This window comes from Sceloporus occidentalis, unplaced genomic scaffold, assembly GCF_023333645.1.
Source record: "Sceloporus occidentalis isolate IW3139 unplaced genomic scaffold, rSceOcc1.0.p SCAF_2, whole genome shotgun sequence".
Classification (NCBI taxonomy): domain Eukaryota; kingdom Metazoa; phylum Chordata; class Lepidosauria; order Squamata; family Phrynosomatidae; genus Sceloporus; species Sceloporus occidentalis.
The window spans coordinates 272,877,725-272,892,763 of NW_028316982.1; the positions used below are offsets into that span (position 1 = coordinate 272,877,725).

Sequence of the window (15,039 nt, forward strand, 5' to 3'; positions counted from 1 at the left end):
TCAATGCTTCTTGTAGAACAGTTACACGTTTCTCTAAAGAGGTTTTAGCTATGCTTTGTTCCAGTGCGATATGAGCCACCCTGGTCTACACTGGGACAACGCAGGGCACACAATCGATGGATCCGTCTTTTAGTTATGATGACTGACTGGCATGAGCGCCATGTAGCCTTTCTCCAGATGCTGCTTGACTGCAAATCCCAAACGGCGGAACTGGTAAAGAATGCTGGGAATTGGTTCAGTCTCGATGGTGACAGCCTGCTCCTCCCATCCATCTGGGATGACAGCTCTTGAACCCATTGCTCCAAAACCAAGCAGCCAAAAGCAGGTGGAGGGCGGGGGGGGGGGGGTTTGGCACACAGCTGGCAAAGCTGCCAGTCACTGAAACCTCCCTCATGCCCCACTTGCCCCCTGCCAGTCTTCAGCCCTGGTTTACAGCTTCTCTACAAACGGATCTTACCAGCAAAGATTCTCTGCACTCAGCAAACTGTTATTGGAAATAGATGTTTTAATTTTGGTACTGGGACAATGAAGCCCCCTCCATCCTCCTGAGGCTCCATTTCCCTTACCAGCAGGGAGGCACACAACCTCACCCCACCAGAGCGTCCCGACAATTCCCCTTCATGCCAACGTGGGAGACCAGCAAGGAGACAGTGAGTCCTCATTCTGTGTGGCTCCGGGGCAGAGTGACCCCCATCCCAACTGGCCCTCTTGTGTCCAACGGGCAAGTCTGGTTGTATGCAGGCATCCCCACCACCCAGCCATTGTCCTGGCACCAACCCCTGCCCCAGCTGGCAGCAGCAGCGTTGTGGTGGCTCAGCTTGCCTGGTCGGGTGGCTGCGGGCTGTTTTCTGGGCCAGTTTGACTGGCCTCATAGTCGGCGAGGCGGCGCTGGACAAGGGTGGGCATGAGCCGGACGTAGGCGGCCATCAGGCGGTGGTTGGAACGCACCAGCTTCCCGGCGCAGCCCTCCAGGCAGGACTCCTGTTGGGGAGGGATAGATGGGGAGGGTATTGTTTTCAAATAATGAATTTTAAATGCGGATTGTTTTAATAGGTGGATATCTTATTTGTCCTTTTAAATCGATGTGCACTTTAACTGATGTGTGTTTTAACTGAGTTTGTGTATTTGTTCATTGCTGTTGTTCCTCTCCTTGATCCGTGGGGAGAGGTGGGAAAGAAATAATAACAGCAATAATAATAATAATGATAATAACATCACCAATAATTGGTGTGGTAGAGTCTCCTTCGTTGGAGGTTTTTAAGCAGAGGCTGGAAGGCCATCTGTCGGGGTTGCTTTGATTTGTGTATTCCAACTCTATGATTCTAATACACTTGTCCCTCCACATTTGCTGGGGTTAGGGACACAGGACCCCCATGAATGTGGAAAAACCACAACTAACAAAAATGTCTTTACCTGAGAGAACACCTCTCTAGGAATCTCTAGGTCCTCCAGTGCAACTCTGTGGTCAACACCTGCCAATCACTGATCATAGAATTGCGCTGGAGGAGCTACAAATGCCTAGTGGAGTGTTCTCCCTAGCAATCTCTAGGCCCTTCGGTGCGACCTTTGCTTTAAGTTGACCACAGAGTTGTGCTGCAGGACCCAGATATTCCTAGAGAGAACATAATAATCAAATCCGCAAAAGTCAAAGCCGCAAATGCAGAGGGATGAGTGTAATAATAATAAATAATTATGTTGTTGTTGTTGTTGTCATTATGGGATAGAGGTGGGAAGAGTCATCCTGGAAGACCCCAGCCGCCAGCTGCTCACCTCCTCTATGGCCAGCGTCCGGTAGTTGAGGTTGGAGACGCAGCGTTGGAAGCAGAGCTCAGTCATCCGGTTGTAGACCAGCAGGAAGTCCCGGAGCTGAAGAGAATAGTAATAATAACAACAATGATAATAATCACAACAACAACAACAACAACATGCAAAGGGATCTAGTAGCACCTTTGAGACTAACCTGTAACTCGATCCCTTTGCGTACTGGTTTTCCAGTCCATGTCTCTGGATAATAACAGTATTAGTTTCTTACCCGCCTCTCTCCCTGGAGCTAGGCATTGTGTTGGTGGGACAACTAACAACTACAGGAGATCAGTTGAAAACGCATCAGTTTGAAAGGACAAATAAGGCTGCATCCGCACTGTACAAACACTGCAGTTTGACCCCATTTTAACTGCCATAGCTTCATCTCCAATGGGATCCTGGGATTTTTAGTTTGTTTAGGCACCAGAGCTCTGTGACAGGAAAGGCTAAAGGGCTCATAAAACTACAGTTCCCAGAATTCCATACCATGGAGCTGTTGCACTTAAAACACTGTCAAACTGGATTATTCCCGCAGTGCAGATGCAGCCTTATGTCCAAAGCACACTGCAGAAATAATCCAGTTTGAGACAGCTTTAACTGCCCTGCCTCAATGCTAGGGAATTCTGGGAACTAGTTTTGTGAGCCATTCAACCTTCACTGTCAGAGAGAGCTCTGGTTCCACAACAAACTACAATTCCCAGGGTTTCCTCTGGTAGTTGAAGCAGTGTCAATCTGGATTATTTCTGCAGTGTGTTTTGGTACATAGGCTGCACCCACACTGCAGAAATTAACGCAGATTGACACTGCTTTAACTGCCATGGCTCAGAGCAAGGGAATCCTGGGAACTGTAGTTCTGTGAGACATTTCAAACATACTAAAACAAGCCGAAAAAAATCCAGTTTGTCCCTGAAAACTCACAATTTAGACATCATCCGGATAAGACAGAAAATGAAGACAGAGAGAGAGAGAGAGGCTGCATACGCACTGCATAAATAATCTAATTTAAGTGCCATGGTTCCACACCATGGAATCCTGGGAATTGTAGTTCCATGAGACATTTCGCCCTCTCAGTCAGAAAAGCTCTGGCAACCACCACAAACTACAAATCCCAGAATCCCATGGCACTGAGGCAAGGCAGTTAAAGCAGCATCAGCAGAGACCAAAGCACACTGCAGAAATAATCCATTGGGCTCAATGCTAGGGAACTCTGGGAACTGTAGTTTTGTGAGCCATTCAGCCTTTTAACTCCCCTAGGGAACCCTGGGAATTGTAGTTTGTTGTGGCACCAGAGAATGTCTCAGAAAACACTACAGTTCCCAGAATCCCCTAGCACTGAGCCGCAGGGCAGTTAAAGCGGCCTCAAAGTGGGCTTTGGACCATAGCTGCATCCTCAGTACAGACACCGATGCAGTCGGAGACCTCTTGGGCTGCCCTGGCTCAAATGCGGTGGGATTCTGGGGTTTGTAGTTTGCGGTGGCGCCAGAGCTCTCTCAGAGAGAGAAGGTTAAGTGTCTCGCGGAACTACAAATCCCAGAATCCCTCCGCATTTGGACCAGGGCAGTTAAAGCGGCCTCAAAGTGGGCCATTCCTTCCCGCTCTCTCTCCATTCCCTGCTTACGCTGCGCAGCTGCTGCTGCTGCTGCTGCTCTGCCTCGGCCATGCCGGCTCCACTTCCGGCGCGGTGACGCCACTTCCGCCCGGCCCTCGCCCGGCCCTCCTTTCTGGGCACCTGGAGCCCCGGCGGGTGACGTGGCTTCCGGTCCGTCCCTCCCGACGGGGCCCAACGCCGCGGATCCGACGCCCGGAGCCTCCGGGACCGGGAGCCGGCAGGTGAGACCCCCTTCCTTCCTTCCTTCGGGGCTGAGGAGGAGGCCCCTGGGGGCGGGGCCTCTGGTCCGGTCTCCCCTCCAAGACCCAGCCAGGGCCGGCCCTGCTTAGCTCCCAAGGCCAGGTGGGGAACCAGGCGGCGCCTGAGAATGAGAACCTTGAAGCCCATTGCCCAGCCATGCGGGCCTTCCATTCCCCTTCCTCTGAAGCAGGGACTCCCTGTCGGCCTCCCCTCCGAGGGCTATCCAGGGCTGGCCCTGCTTAGCTTCCCAGATCTTAGCTTCTGAGACCTTCCATGAAATTCATCAGGTGTTTTCAGGCAAGGAATCCTCAGAGGTGGTTTGGACAGTTCCTTCCTCTGAAATGGAGCCCAGGGTTCCTTGGTGGTCTCCCCTGCAAGGACTAACCAGGGCTGGCCCTGCATAGCTTCCAAGGCCAGGCAGAGAATCTTGTGCCTGGTAAGTATGGTATTGAAGCCCATTGTGTCGGTATGTGTGCCTTCCGTATTCCTGCCTCGGAGGAGGAGGTTTGGACAGCTCCTGCCTATGAAATAGGGATTCCCTGTCAGCCTCCCCTCCAAGGGCCAACCAGGGCTGGCCCTGCTTAGCTTCCAAGAGCTTAGCTTCTAAGACCTTCTAAGACCATGCATTTCACAGAGGGCCTGATGTTGAGAGCATTCAAGCCCATTGTGGAAGTATGTGCGCCTTCCATATTTCTGCCTCCGAGGTGGTTTGGAAAGTCCCTTCCTCTGAAGCAGGGATTCCCTGTCGGCCTCCCCTCTCAGGGCTATCCAGGGCTGGCTCTGCTTAGCATCCCAGATCTTAGCTTCTAAGACCGTCCATGAAATTCATCAGGTGTTTTCAGGCAAGGAATCCTCAGAGGTGGTTTGGACAGTTCCTTCCTCTGAAATAAAGCCCAGGGTTCCTTGGTGGTCTCCCCTCCAAGGGCTAACCAGGGCTGGCCCTGCTTAGCTCCCAAGACCAAGCAGGAAACCCAGAGCCTGATGTTGAGGGCATTTACCTGAAAAAGAGCCTGGGATTCCCTGTCGGTCTCCCCTCCAAGGACTAACCAGGGCTTAGCTTCTAAGACCTTCCATGCATTTCACAGGGTGCTTGATGTTGAGAGCATTCAAGCCCATTGTGGAAGTATGTGCACCTTCCATATTTCTGCCTCTGAGGTGGTTTGGACAGTTCCTTCCTCTGAAATAGAGCCCCAAGCATCTGGGATTCCCTAACGCTCTCCCCTCCAAGCCCCAACCAGGGCTGGCCCTGCTTAGTGTCCAAGGCCAGGCATTGGATCTGGTGCCCATTGTCTAGGTATGTGTGCCTTCCACTGACCTGCCTCAGAGGTGGTTTGGACAGTTCCTTCCTCTGAAATGGAGCCTTGGGTTCCTTGTCAGTCCTCCTTCCAAGGGCTAACCAGGGCTGGCCCTGCTTAGTGTCCAAGGCCAGGCAGAGGATCTGGTGCCCATTGTGGAGGTATATGCGCCTTCCATATTTCTGCCTCTGAGCTGGTTTGGAGAGTTCCTTCCTCTGAAATGGAGCCTGGGATTCCCTGTTAGTCTCCCCTCCAAGGGCTAATCAGGGCTGGCTCCCCTTAGCACCCAAGACTAGGCAGGGAACCTGTCCCCTGATTCAGGGCCATTGTGGAGGGATGTGTGCCATCCATTCGCCTGCCTCAGAAGTGGTTTGGACAGTTCCTTCCTCTGACAAAGAGCCTGGGATTCCCCTGTCGGTCTCCCCTTCTCCCTGTGAATTTCATAAGCTGTTTTCAGGCAAGGAATCCTCAGAGGTGGTTTGGACAGTTCCTTCCTCTGAAATGGAGCCTATAGGTCCTCCGTTCCTAGGGCTAACCAGGGCTGACCCTGGTTGTATGACTTCATATGAAACCATTAGCGCAATTGCAGGATTATCACAAGTTATTCACGGGATAATAGTGCTTTCAACATGATGTCGTGTGAAAACCGTTAGTGCAATTGCGGGATTATCACATCGTGTATATTTCCAATTGTCATCATGTAATAAACTCCTTAGAGTTGGAAGGAACCCGCAAGGTCCATCCAATCCAATCCCCATCTGCTATGCAGGAAGACACAAGCCAAGCCCTCCCTGTGACAGATGGCCCTCCAGCCTCTGTTCAGAAACCTCGAAATAAGGGGACTCCACCACTCTCCAAGGCAGCAGTGTCATCCACTGTCAAACAGCCCTTACTGTCAGGAACATCTTCCTAATGTTGAAGTGGAATCTCTTTTTCTTTAGCTTGCATCCATTGCTCCTTGTCCTGTTCTCTGCAGCAACAAAAATCAAGCTTGCTCCATATGACATCCCTTCAAATGTTTAAACAGGGCTATCATATCACCACTTCTCCAAACTAACCATACCCAGCTCCCTAAGCCACTCCTCAGAGGGATGGGAGTTTCCAGACCCTTCACCATTTTGCTCTCCCTCCCCTGGACACCCTCCAGCTTGTCAACATCCTTCTTGAATTGTGGTGCCCAGAACTGGACACAGTATTCCAGGTCTTTGTTCCCAGGGTGCCCAGCCTGCCAGCCATCCGGAGCCTAGCAGCATCTCTAAAGCAGTCAGACAGGTTTTTCCTATTCCTGGAACGGAGCCTGATGTGCCAAAAAGAACCCTGGATCAGGAAGGAGGTGCTTCACTGAGAGAAGCAAGCCCAGGCCAGGCAGGTGGGATGGCATGGGTGCCAAAGGTTGCACTCCTCATAGCCACTTTCCCCATAGCCATGTCTACCCCAATCAGTGAACACACTACCTCTGGCTCTTGGCATCTTCACTATTAGTGGGTCTTTTGTGAAGCTGACCAATCTTAATTGTTAATTCAAAACCAAAGCACGTTCTCCACATTCTGTGGTTAACCACAGAGATGTCTCTGCGCAACTCTTTGCTGTTTCATCTCCTCCCCGTAACTGTTGCAAGGATCCCAAGGGAGCATAACAGGGATGGGGCATCTTTGGGGGTGTCGACAGAGCCAGCGCCCTCCACTGACTACTGCATCCAGATGCTTTGCCCGTGTCCCCATTCCACCATTGGTCAGGTAGCATGGATCTGGGAACCGGGGGGGGGGGGGCTTCCGCAAAAGAACTCACCCTGCCCACCCTTAGCACCCCAAGCCAAGCTGGTGTCCTCTCCCCCCCCCCCCAATATGTAAATACACCTGCTTTTTCTGCTTGGACAGATGGATGAGTGGCAGAGTGGTAAGGAACCAGAAGGCCATGGTTGCCTGCAGTGAGGGGCTGCTGGAGGAGGCCTCCCTTGGGTCCTCTCCTCCTAGCGACAGTGAGCTAGTGGGTCTTTTCCAAGCCACCTTGCAGTGGCGGTGATGTCTGAGGTGTGGGGAGATGAGCAGAGGAAAATCCCATCAGGACAGGTGAGAGGGCAATAGGTAAGATGGGTAGAGCCTCTGGTGAGGATCTAGGCCTTGCAGGCAACCCTGTGGAAGAGAAAAGAGAGACCCCCCACTTCTTCTCAAGCTTCTTGCTAAGAATTGTGGGTAGGCTCTCTCTTTACACATTACTTGGAGCCATGGCAATGCTGGTAAGGTGCATACCTGCTTCTCTGGCCACCTGGCTGCTTGTGTTACAGGTGGGTGGCTGCAGAGCTATCCCCAGTTCATCTCCTGGCAGGATGCTTTCTGCCTTCTAGGGTTGAAAGGAGGGAAGCTACCCTGAGACTGTTTGGGAGGGAGGAACTGTATTTCTGCTGCTCTCCTTGCAAAACTACCCCCCGCACCCAGGTAATCGAGAGCGTGGGTGAGAAAGTTCTTTGAGCTAATGCTGTAGCTCTGCTTCCCAAATCGCTGCACTCAGTGGGGAGGACTCCAAAATGGTGAAGGGTCTGGAAACCGTGCCTTATGAGGAAAGGGAGCTGGGGATGTTAGCCTGGAAAAGAGATGGTTAAGAGGTGATATGATAGCCCTGTTTAAGTATTTGAAGAGGTGTCATATTGAGGATGGAGCAAGCTTGTTTTCTGCTGCTCCAGAAACTAGAACACGGAACAACGGATACAAGCTACAGGAAAAGAGATTCCACTTCAACATTAGAAGAAACTGACAGTAACAACTGTTCGACAGTGGAACACACTTCAGCGTAGTGTGGTGCAATCTCCTTCTTTGGAGGTCTTTAAGCAGAGGCTGGATGGCCATCTGTTGGAGATGCTTTAATTGTGAGTTCTTGCATGGTGGGAGGGTGGACTGGATGGTCTTTGTGGTCTCTTCCATCTTGGCCACCTTTCCTGGAAGCTCCCATTTCCCCCTTCTCCAGTTTTTCCATTCAGGCTGTCTATGTGGGACAGAGGAGGAGGTGTGCGAGGGCATGTGAGGCCCTGGTCACTGAAGTGGCCCCATTCCACCCTTCCCACAGACCCCAAGCATGACGGACAGGCTGATGAGCAAAGCGGCCACCATGGAGATCCCCATCCACGGCAATGGAGACTCCCGGCGCCTGGCTGCCGAGGATGACGGCCTGGAGCAGGTAATGGTGAGGAAGGGGGCTTGGACACCCCTCTCCCAGTCCAGATATGGTGTAGAGAAGTCGCCTTGGGGGCTGGGAGTACACAGGGAAGGGGAGTGCCAGACCCTTGTCCAGTGCCTCAGAGTTTGGTGTTTTTTTTTTTACTTTTTATTTAAAAAAATAAAGCTGCCAGCTGCTGAGTTTTTCCAAGGAGGAGGTGACTTGTTCTGTTCAGGGTGGGAGCAGGACAGCCTCAGTGTCCCCAGGGCTATATCCACTGTGCCCTGCTTCTGCTGGGCCCTGGCCAAGATCTTGGGGAGGGTCAGACTGTGCCAAGGGCTGTTCCTCTGTTACTCCTTTCCAAAAGGCTGCGGCTGGCCAGTGGAGAGCAGATTATCCCACCTCCCTCTCTGGGGACCCTGCTAAGGCAAACCCCTCCATGCAGACTCCCCCTTTTTCCCCCCACCTCTCCAGGACCTTCAACAAGTGATGGTGTCCGGTCCCAATCTGAATGAGACCAGCATTGTGTCAGGCGGATACGGTGGCACCGCTGAGGGCATCATCCCCACCAGCGCCATCAAAAGTGAGAATCGGCTTTGTCAAGGGGGCTGCCACTACCTCGCAAGCCAACCTTCCTTGGCCCCAACAGATAGGGGTGTCTCTTGGTTGCTCCCAAGTGGGACTTGGAGGTTCATGCCAGGAAGCTGCCAGTGAGGCCTCCTGCCTTGGATCCCAATCCTATCCCCCCACATCTCATTTAGTGTGGCATTGGGGGCATCCACACTAAGATGGAGGGAGGCAACCCCCGAGAGTGACCCACTGTACTGTTTGTCTGTCTCATCTGAGTTGTTGCTTCACTCTGTGCCTTCATCTCCCTCCTTCGTCTGTCTGTCTACCTGTGTCTGTTTTGATGCATCACTACCCCGCCCATCCGCCTCCCCTCTGGCTGTGTCCTCCTGACTCCCTCTGGGGCTCACTGCCCTTTCCCTACATCTCTCCCACCTTGGAACACCCCACTCCACCCCCTCCATTTCAGGCTCTTTCACTCCATCTCACCCCCCTCGAGGACCACTCATCTCCCCCAGTCCGTCAGCTGCTGCCCGAATGGGGAGTCAGGGTGACCATGACTCAGGTACAGAACTGCCCCCTCCAACCAGCAGTGGGGGGAGGATTGGGGTATTGGCCATGAGGCTCCCAGACTGGTCCTGCTTCCCGTCCTCTCCTCCAGCAGCTTCCTATCATGCTGGTGGGTGAGTGGGGCAGGATTGCTGAGAGCGTATAGAGTGGGTGAGGTTGTCCATGCTTCCAGGTGAGGACTCCTCCCCACTTGTGCATCATATATTACAGGCTCCAGTTTGCACCACCAGCCACATCCGGGCCCCGCAGGGGACGAGGCGGCCACACGAGGGGTGGCAGTGGAAAAGTTTGACATCGTCAAGAAATGGGGCATTAACACTTACAAGGTGAGCAGCCTTTTGTGGGGTGAGGGGAGCAGTCAGGGCAGGGAAGGTGGGCAGTAGGGAGTTCTCAATTCCTCTTTGGGCCCTAGAGGCCAAGTCTGTCCTGATGGGGGAGCCTCTTCTCCAGAGCAGAGGTGCCAGAGCCCCACTTGGCCACAGGGCTCCCCCTCTGCTGATCAGCTGCATAGGCTCTCCCTTAATCCATGGGCCCTCCCCTTCACTTTGCACACCTGCCTCCGGGTAGCCCTTCCCAGAGGGTTGCACCAGGGGATCTCAGAGAAAGCCTGCACCTAGCCCTGGGGAGCCTCCTGAAGAGTGAGAGGCACAGATGGGGTGCTATGGCCATGGTTGGGGGCACACCCCCAACCCTGGGAAGGGCCACCTGGAGGCAGTTGTGCAAAGTCGAGGGAAGGGACTGTGGATTAAGGAACAGCTTGCCCGGTTGGCCAGCATGGGGCTTGGTCCCATTTGGCTTCCTGTTAGCTTGGTCCCACTGGGTGCTTTCCCAGGCAACATCTCTGGAGACAAAGGGGGTTTCCAGAGATTCCACAAACCCCCTGCCCCACTGTTCTTTTCCCCTCTCCAGTGCACGAAGCAGCTGATCTCAGAGCGCTTCGGACGTGGCTCACGGACGGTGGATTTGGAACTGGAGACACAGATTGAGCTGCTGCGTGACACCAAGCGGAAATACGAATGCGTGCTGGGCCTGGCACGTGCCCTCACCAGCCACTTCTACAGCCTGGTCCAGACACAACATGCCCTGGCTGACGCCTTCTCAGACCTTAGCCAGAAGTCCCCCGAACTCCAGGTAGGTGGGGTGCACACAGCCTAGGTACTCCCTGAAAGAAGTGCCTCCTGAAGCCTCCAAGTTTGGAGAAGAGAGTGGAGAGTTTGGGGGGCAGCACTGGGGGCCCAAAGTCTTGCCACACTTTTCTGGGTGAAGGCTTCTTGGGTCTTGATGAGATGCTTCCAATGAGGCCCTCAAAAGGGTTGCTGGGTGAGTACCAGGCCATTGTTGTTGTTGTTGTTAACAGATGAGGAAGCCTTTCAAACAGCTGGGGAAAGACAGTTGCTAGTCAACTGGGTGATGCAAGGGGGTGCGTGGATAGATTTGGAGTTCTTCAGATGTAGGCTGGTCAGGGCTAGAAGCCACTGTGGCCAGTCAACTGGCCACCTTTCAACAGCAGCATCCAACATGGCATGTTTGTGACCTCAAGGGGGGCCCATTCCCCCATAGTTGTTAGAACAGAGCCCAGCACATGTGGGGTGGGGAGGGCCTGGCCACTCTGCTGGAGGCTGTAGCCCATTGAGGAGGGGGGACAATTCCTTTACCTCAAGCAATCCCTTTTCCCAGGGATGAGGTGCTGGACAAGGAGAGGTTGAGCCCTTCCTCCATCCTTTTTTGTCCCTCAAAATTGAGCTAGGGGGCTCTCCTTTGGCCAACTAGAAATTTGTGAGGTTTCTTCAGGGCAGGGGAACATCGTCCCAAACATATACTGAGAACCACACCCCTTTTCTCCCCCTCAACCCTCCCTGCCCACAGGAGGAGTTTGGGTACAACGCAGAGACCCAGAAGCTGCTGTGCAAGAACGGGGAGACCCTCCTGGGGGCTGTGAACTTCTTTGTCTCCAGTATCAACACTCTGGTCAACAAGACCATGGAGGACACCCTCATGACAGTCAAGCAGTACGAGACAGCCAGGTGGGCATCTGAAGTGGGGCAGAGGGAGGGCAAAGGTACCCGTGGGGGGAAGGCAGCGTTTGGCAGTGGCAGCAACACTGCCTTGGCTTCTGGGGGGTGGGGGTGGTATCCACTCACTGGATCCCTAGCAGGAGGCAGCGAGCCATGTTTGTTGGGGAGGAAGAGTGCTGATTCCCTTCTGATTCTCATCCCCCGCCAGGCTGGAGTACGATGCCTACCGCACTGACCTGGAGGAGGTCAATCTGGGGCCCCGGGATGCAGGGACCCTCTGTCGCCTGGAGGCTGCCCAGGCCAGCTTCCATGCCCACCGCGCCAAGTATGAGAAGCTCCGCGCCGACGTAGCCGTCAAGCTCAAGTTCCTGGAGGAGAACAAGGTGGGCGTGGGGGCACACGCTCCAGCTGGGTCAGCTGCTCTTTCTCAGTGGGATGGAGAGCGTTGGCCAGAAGTGCCGCAGTTGGGCCTTCCATGATGCCCAAATCTCCTTTTAAGTGAGGCATGTGCTCCCCTCCAGGCTGGAAAATGGGCGGGGGTGGAATGGATTTGAACTTGGCTACCCAAAGAGGGGCCCTAGCCTGGAGGCCCCTACTCTTGACTGCCAGGCTGCCTGAGAGGGACAGGAGCAAAATGGGGCTGCTATGGGGGGAGGACAGGCTAGCTTCCCCTTTCCTCACCTCCTTATCCACCTATTTGTTCCACACAGGTGAAGGTGATGCACAAGCAGCTGTTGCTCTTCCACAACGCCATCTCAGCCTACTTTGCTGGCAACCAGACACAGCTGGAGCAGACACTGAAGCAGTTCAACGTCCGTCTCAAGAGTCCTGGGGCTGACAAGCCCTCCTGGCTGGAGGAGCAGTGAGGCTGTGACCCTTCCCCCTGCTCCTGGGTCAGTCTGTGGGTCTGGCCCTCTTCCTCCCCCCCTCCCCCTTTGTGGACTTGGACTCTAATTTGGCACCTGGGGAGGCTCAGTGGCTCCTCCTGTTTTTTCCTGCTCCTCCTCCTCCTGCATGGGGCAGTGTGTGAGTGGAGGGATGCCAAGGTGATACCAGCTATCCCCTCCTCTTCTTACTTCAGCTGGGGGCAGCTGGGCTCTTCCCCTGCTGGTCCCCCAATGCCAGAATGCTCCCACGTACCTTCAAACACTCCGAACTCAGGGGCAGGATGGGATGGGATGATAGAGACATGTCCCTCCCTGTTCCCCCCCTCCCGCGCCTCTGGCCTGTCTAGGCAGGGGGCATGCTTGTTGGACGTTCTGTCAGCCTCATTCCAGCCTCACATTCAAGATTGTCTGCAGGGGTGGCCCCCTTACTTTTGCCCTTTCATTTTTCTCATGGGAGTCCTTCCAACTCCTCCTGGGCTCTGCCCCCAAGCGTCTGCAGGAAGGCGGGCAGAGCCTTTGCGTGCTGCTGCAGGGCAGGGAGGGAGTGCAAGTTGGGATTGTGTCCCCCCTACCCCCCCCCAGAGCCATGGGGGGGCCAAGGACCAAACAGAGAGCCTGCCCCAGATTCCCAGGTGAGGCAGGCATAGCGAAGGCATCTGTAAATAGATGGATAGGTTATATATATATATATATATATATAGAAAGAGAGATGTATATTATGGCCAGTCTCCCTGTCTTGGGTCCGGGGGTGGAGGCAGAGTGTGATGGGGGACTCCAGGCTGCTGCTCCCCCAGCACCCCTCCCATTGCCAGCTGCGGACCCCCAGGGCCTTCCCCCACCTGTAAAGATTCCAGAATAAGTAAAGATTCCAGAATAAACGGTACAAGCCAGAGAGGCTCCATGGTGGCCAGCTACTGAGCTGCCAAATGGGGGGGGGGGGGGGGAATCCTCAGTCTGCCCCCCCCCCCCCAATCCATGGACAACAGAGGCACACTCACCTTTGGGTCTTCCCGGGCTTGGTTTCCTCCCCAGTGGACTGCTGGAGGGAGGTTGCATGCCCCAAGGACAACCCCTCTCCGTACCTCTGCCTGCTGGCCTTTTTTAAAGCAATGCTGGCATGTGGGGAATCACTATTGTCAGTGAAGGGATGGTGAAGGAAGCAGGTGCTGGGGAGGAACAAGCAGGGTTGGGGTCCTGCTGCCTCTCCTGCTGCCTGAACACCAGCAAGGAGGCAGCCTCACAAAGGTTGGGTCTCTCCCCATCCCCTCCAAAGGACACAGACTCATTTCTCTGTCTAAAATGCCAGGGCCAGGTCCTCTTGGTCCCTTTGGCTGCTTGGAGGTTGGGGGTTGCCTGGCCAGGTGGACCCCCTGCTTAGGACCCTGGGCTGCTTAGCAGTTCTTTTCCCCCAAACCTCTCTGTCAGGGGCTCCATTGATGTCCCCACCATCCTGCCTCCATTTCCCAGATGCTGGGCCAGAGGGGAGGGCCATCGCTTGCACTTCTGGACCCTCTGTTCCCTGGCACTCCCAGCTCTGGCCGGCTGCAGTTCTTTGCTCTGCCGGGCCTCCCTTGCCCTCCAAGACCCCTGTAGTCCGTTCTGTTTCAGTAGAAGGAGCATGACTTTGAATCGGAAAAATGATGGCGTGATCTGGGAGGCTGGTGATCATGTTGGAGACAATCAAAAGGGTTGCAAAGAAATAAAATGCGGCATTCTGAAGGAAATGGCTTCTCTGGGATTCCTCCGTCAGCCTGGCTGCACATGGCTCTCATTCCGACCTCCATGTTGGTAGATCTCTCTGGATGCCTTGCTGGGAGGGGGATTGGGACCCTCACAGCCCAGACAGGAACTCTGCTAAGACCCAGAGGGTGGGGGGACCCAAGTGCCTTGAGAGGGAAGTGGGGGGCAAAAGAGTCTGGGGACCCTTGGAGCGTTCCCTTGTTCAGCCCACCTTATTTCATGCACACCCCCCCCCCAAAGATCACCCTTGTCCTTGCCTGCGTTTCTTCTTCTCCCAGGAACTGGGTGACGGGGAGAACCTTTTGCAAACTGGGGCCTGATCCTGGTCCACAGATTGCCAGAAGGTGAGGGGCAGGAATAATAGAATCATAGAATTGGAAGATACTCCCGGGGTCATCCAGTCCAACCTCATTCTGTCATGCAGGAAGACACATCCAAAGCATCCCTGGCAAGTGGCAATGGCCATCCAGCCTCCATTTAAAAACCTCCCCCAGAATATTGTTCTTAATGCTTAGGAGGAATCTCTTTTCCTGCAGTTTCAATCCATTGCTCTGGGTCCTATTCTCTGGAACAGCACAAAACAAGCTTGCTCCATCCTCAGTGTGACACCCCTTCAAAGACATTAAACAGGGCTATCATATCCCCTCTTAACCTCTTCTCCAGGCCAAACATACCCAGCTCCCTAAATCTCTCCTTATAAGGCATGGTTTCCAGGCCCTTCACCCTTTTGGTCACCTTCCTCTGGACAGAGTCCAGCTTTTCAACATCCTTTTTGAATTGTGCCCAGAACTGGACACAGTATTATTCCAGGGGAGGGCACTGGGTCTCTGCCCCCTGGAGCCATCTTATGTGCTCAGCCCTAAACAGAGGTGGAGACCCCAGAAGTAGGTTTATTGATGCCTGAACATGGAGGGCATTGTGCTTTGCAAAGGGGGCAGGGTGGCATCCTATCCAGCTGTGGAGAAATGTTCCTGGGGAAGGGGGCATAGGGGGTCTCTCGGGGGAATAGGGCCTGGGAGGGCTCCTCACGCTAAACAGGAGGGGAGCTGGTGGGGGGTGAGAGAGGAACAGTTCCTCCAACCTCTGGTTTTCTCCTGGGCCAACCTGGTGGGTATTTTGGGTTGGGCATCACTGGGGTAGCCTCTGGACGGAGCTGGAGATTG

The 15,039-nt window shown here is 54.1% G+C and overlaps 2 protein-coding genes across 4 annotated transcripts; one reads left to right on the forward strand and one right to left on the reverse strand.

Annotated features, from left to right (window-relative positions):
* Nucleotides 1-485: 485 nt before the first annotated feature.
* On the reverse strand, nt 486-3,463 carry TIMM10B (translocase of inner mitochondrial membrane 10B). The gene is made up of 3 exons (XM_089508298.1): nt 3,422-3,463; nt 1,771-1,866; nt 486-981 (listed from the first exon to the last, which is right to left on the reverse strand). The coding sequence occupies exons 1-3, from the start codon at nt 3,461-3,463 to the stop codon at nt 814-816; spliced, it is 306 nt and encodes a 101-aa protein (XP_089364424.1). The 3' UTR covers nt 486-813.
* A 62-nt stretch (nt 3,464-3,525) lies between these two features.
* LOC149320207 (arfaptin-2-like) lies at nt 3,526-13,860 on the forward strand. Of its 3 annotated transcripts, none has more exons than XM_089513139.1 (9): nt 3,526-3,633; nt 8,008-8,118; nt 8,572-8,680; nt 9,134-9,229; nt 9,445-9,560; nt 10,144-10,365; nt 11,101-11,258; nt 11,458-11,632; nt 11,960-13,860. In XM_089513139.1, the coding sequence occupies exons 2-9, from the start codon at nt 8,017-8,019 to the stop codon at nt 12,113-12,115; spliced, it is 1,134 nt and encodes a 377-aa protein (XP_089369265.1). In that variant the 5' UTR covers nt 3,526-3,633; nt 8,008-8,016; the 3' UTR covers nt 12,116-13,860. The 3 variants fall into 3 exon arrangements, with proteins under 3 accessions (XP_089369265.1, XP_089369264.1, XP_089369263.1); XM_089513137.1 differs by having other exon boundaries at nt 3,560-3,633; nt 7,909-8,118; XM_089513138.1 differs by lacking the exon at nt 9,134-9,229 and having other exon boundaries at nt 3,558-3,633.
* The last annotated feature ends 1,179 nt before the right edge of the window (nt 13,861-15,039 follow it).

Excerpts from the sequence above, each read along its gene's own strand:
- TIMM10B (XM_089508298.1), bottom strand. The coding sequence starts at position 3,463 with ATGGCCGAGGCAGAGCAGCAGCAGCAGCAGCAGCTGCGCAGC. Across the intron at positions 1,867-3,421 it reads AGCAGCAGCAGCTGCGCAGC|CTCCGGGACTTCCTGCTGGT; the intron begins GTAAGCAGGGAA and ends TATTCTCTTCAG. Across the intron at positions 982-1,770 it reads GGACGCTGGCCATAGAGGAG|GAGTCCTGCCTGGAGGGCTG; the intron begins GTGAGCAGCTGG and ends CCTCCCCAACAG.
- LOC149320207 (XM_089513139.1), top strand. The coding sequence starts at position 8,017 with ATGACGGACAGGCTGATGAGCAAAGCGGCCACCATGGAGATCCCCATC. Across the intron at positions 8,681-9,133 it reads CCCCACCAGCGCCATCAAAA|GCTCTTTCACTCCATCTCAC; the intron begins GTGAGAATCGGC and ends CCTCCATTTCAG. Across the intron at positions 11,259-11,457 it reads AAGCAGTACGAGACAGCCAG|GCTGGAGTACGATGCCTACC; the intron begins GTGGGCATCTGA and ends ATCCCCCGCCAG.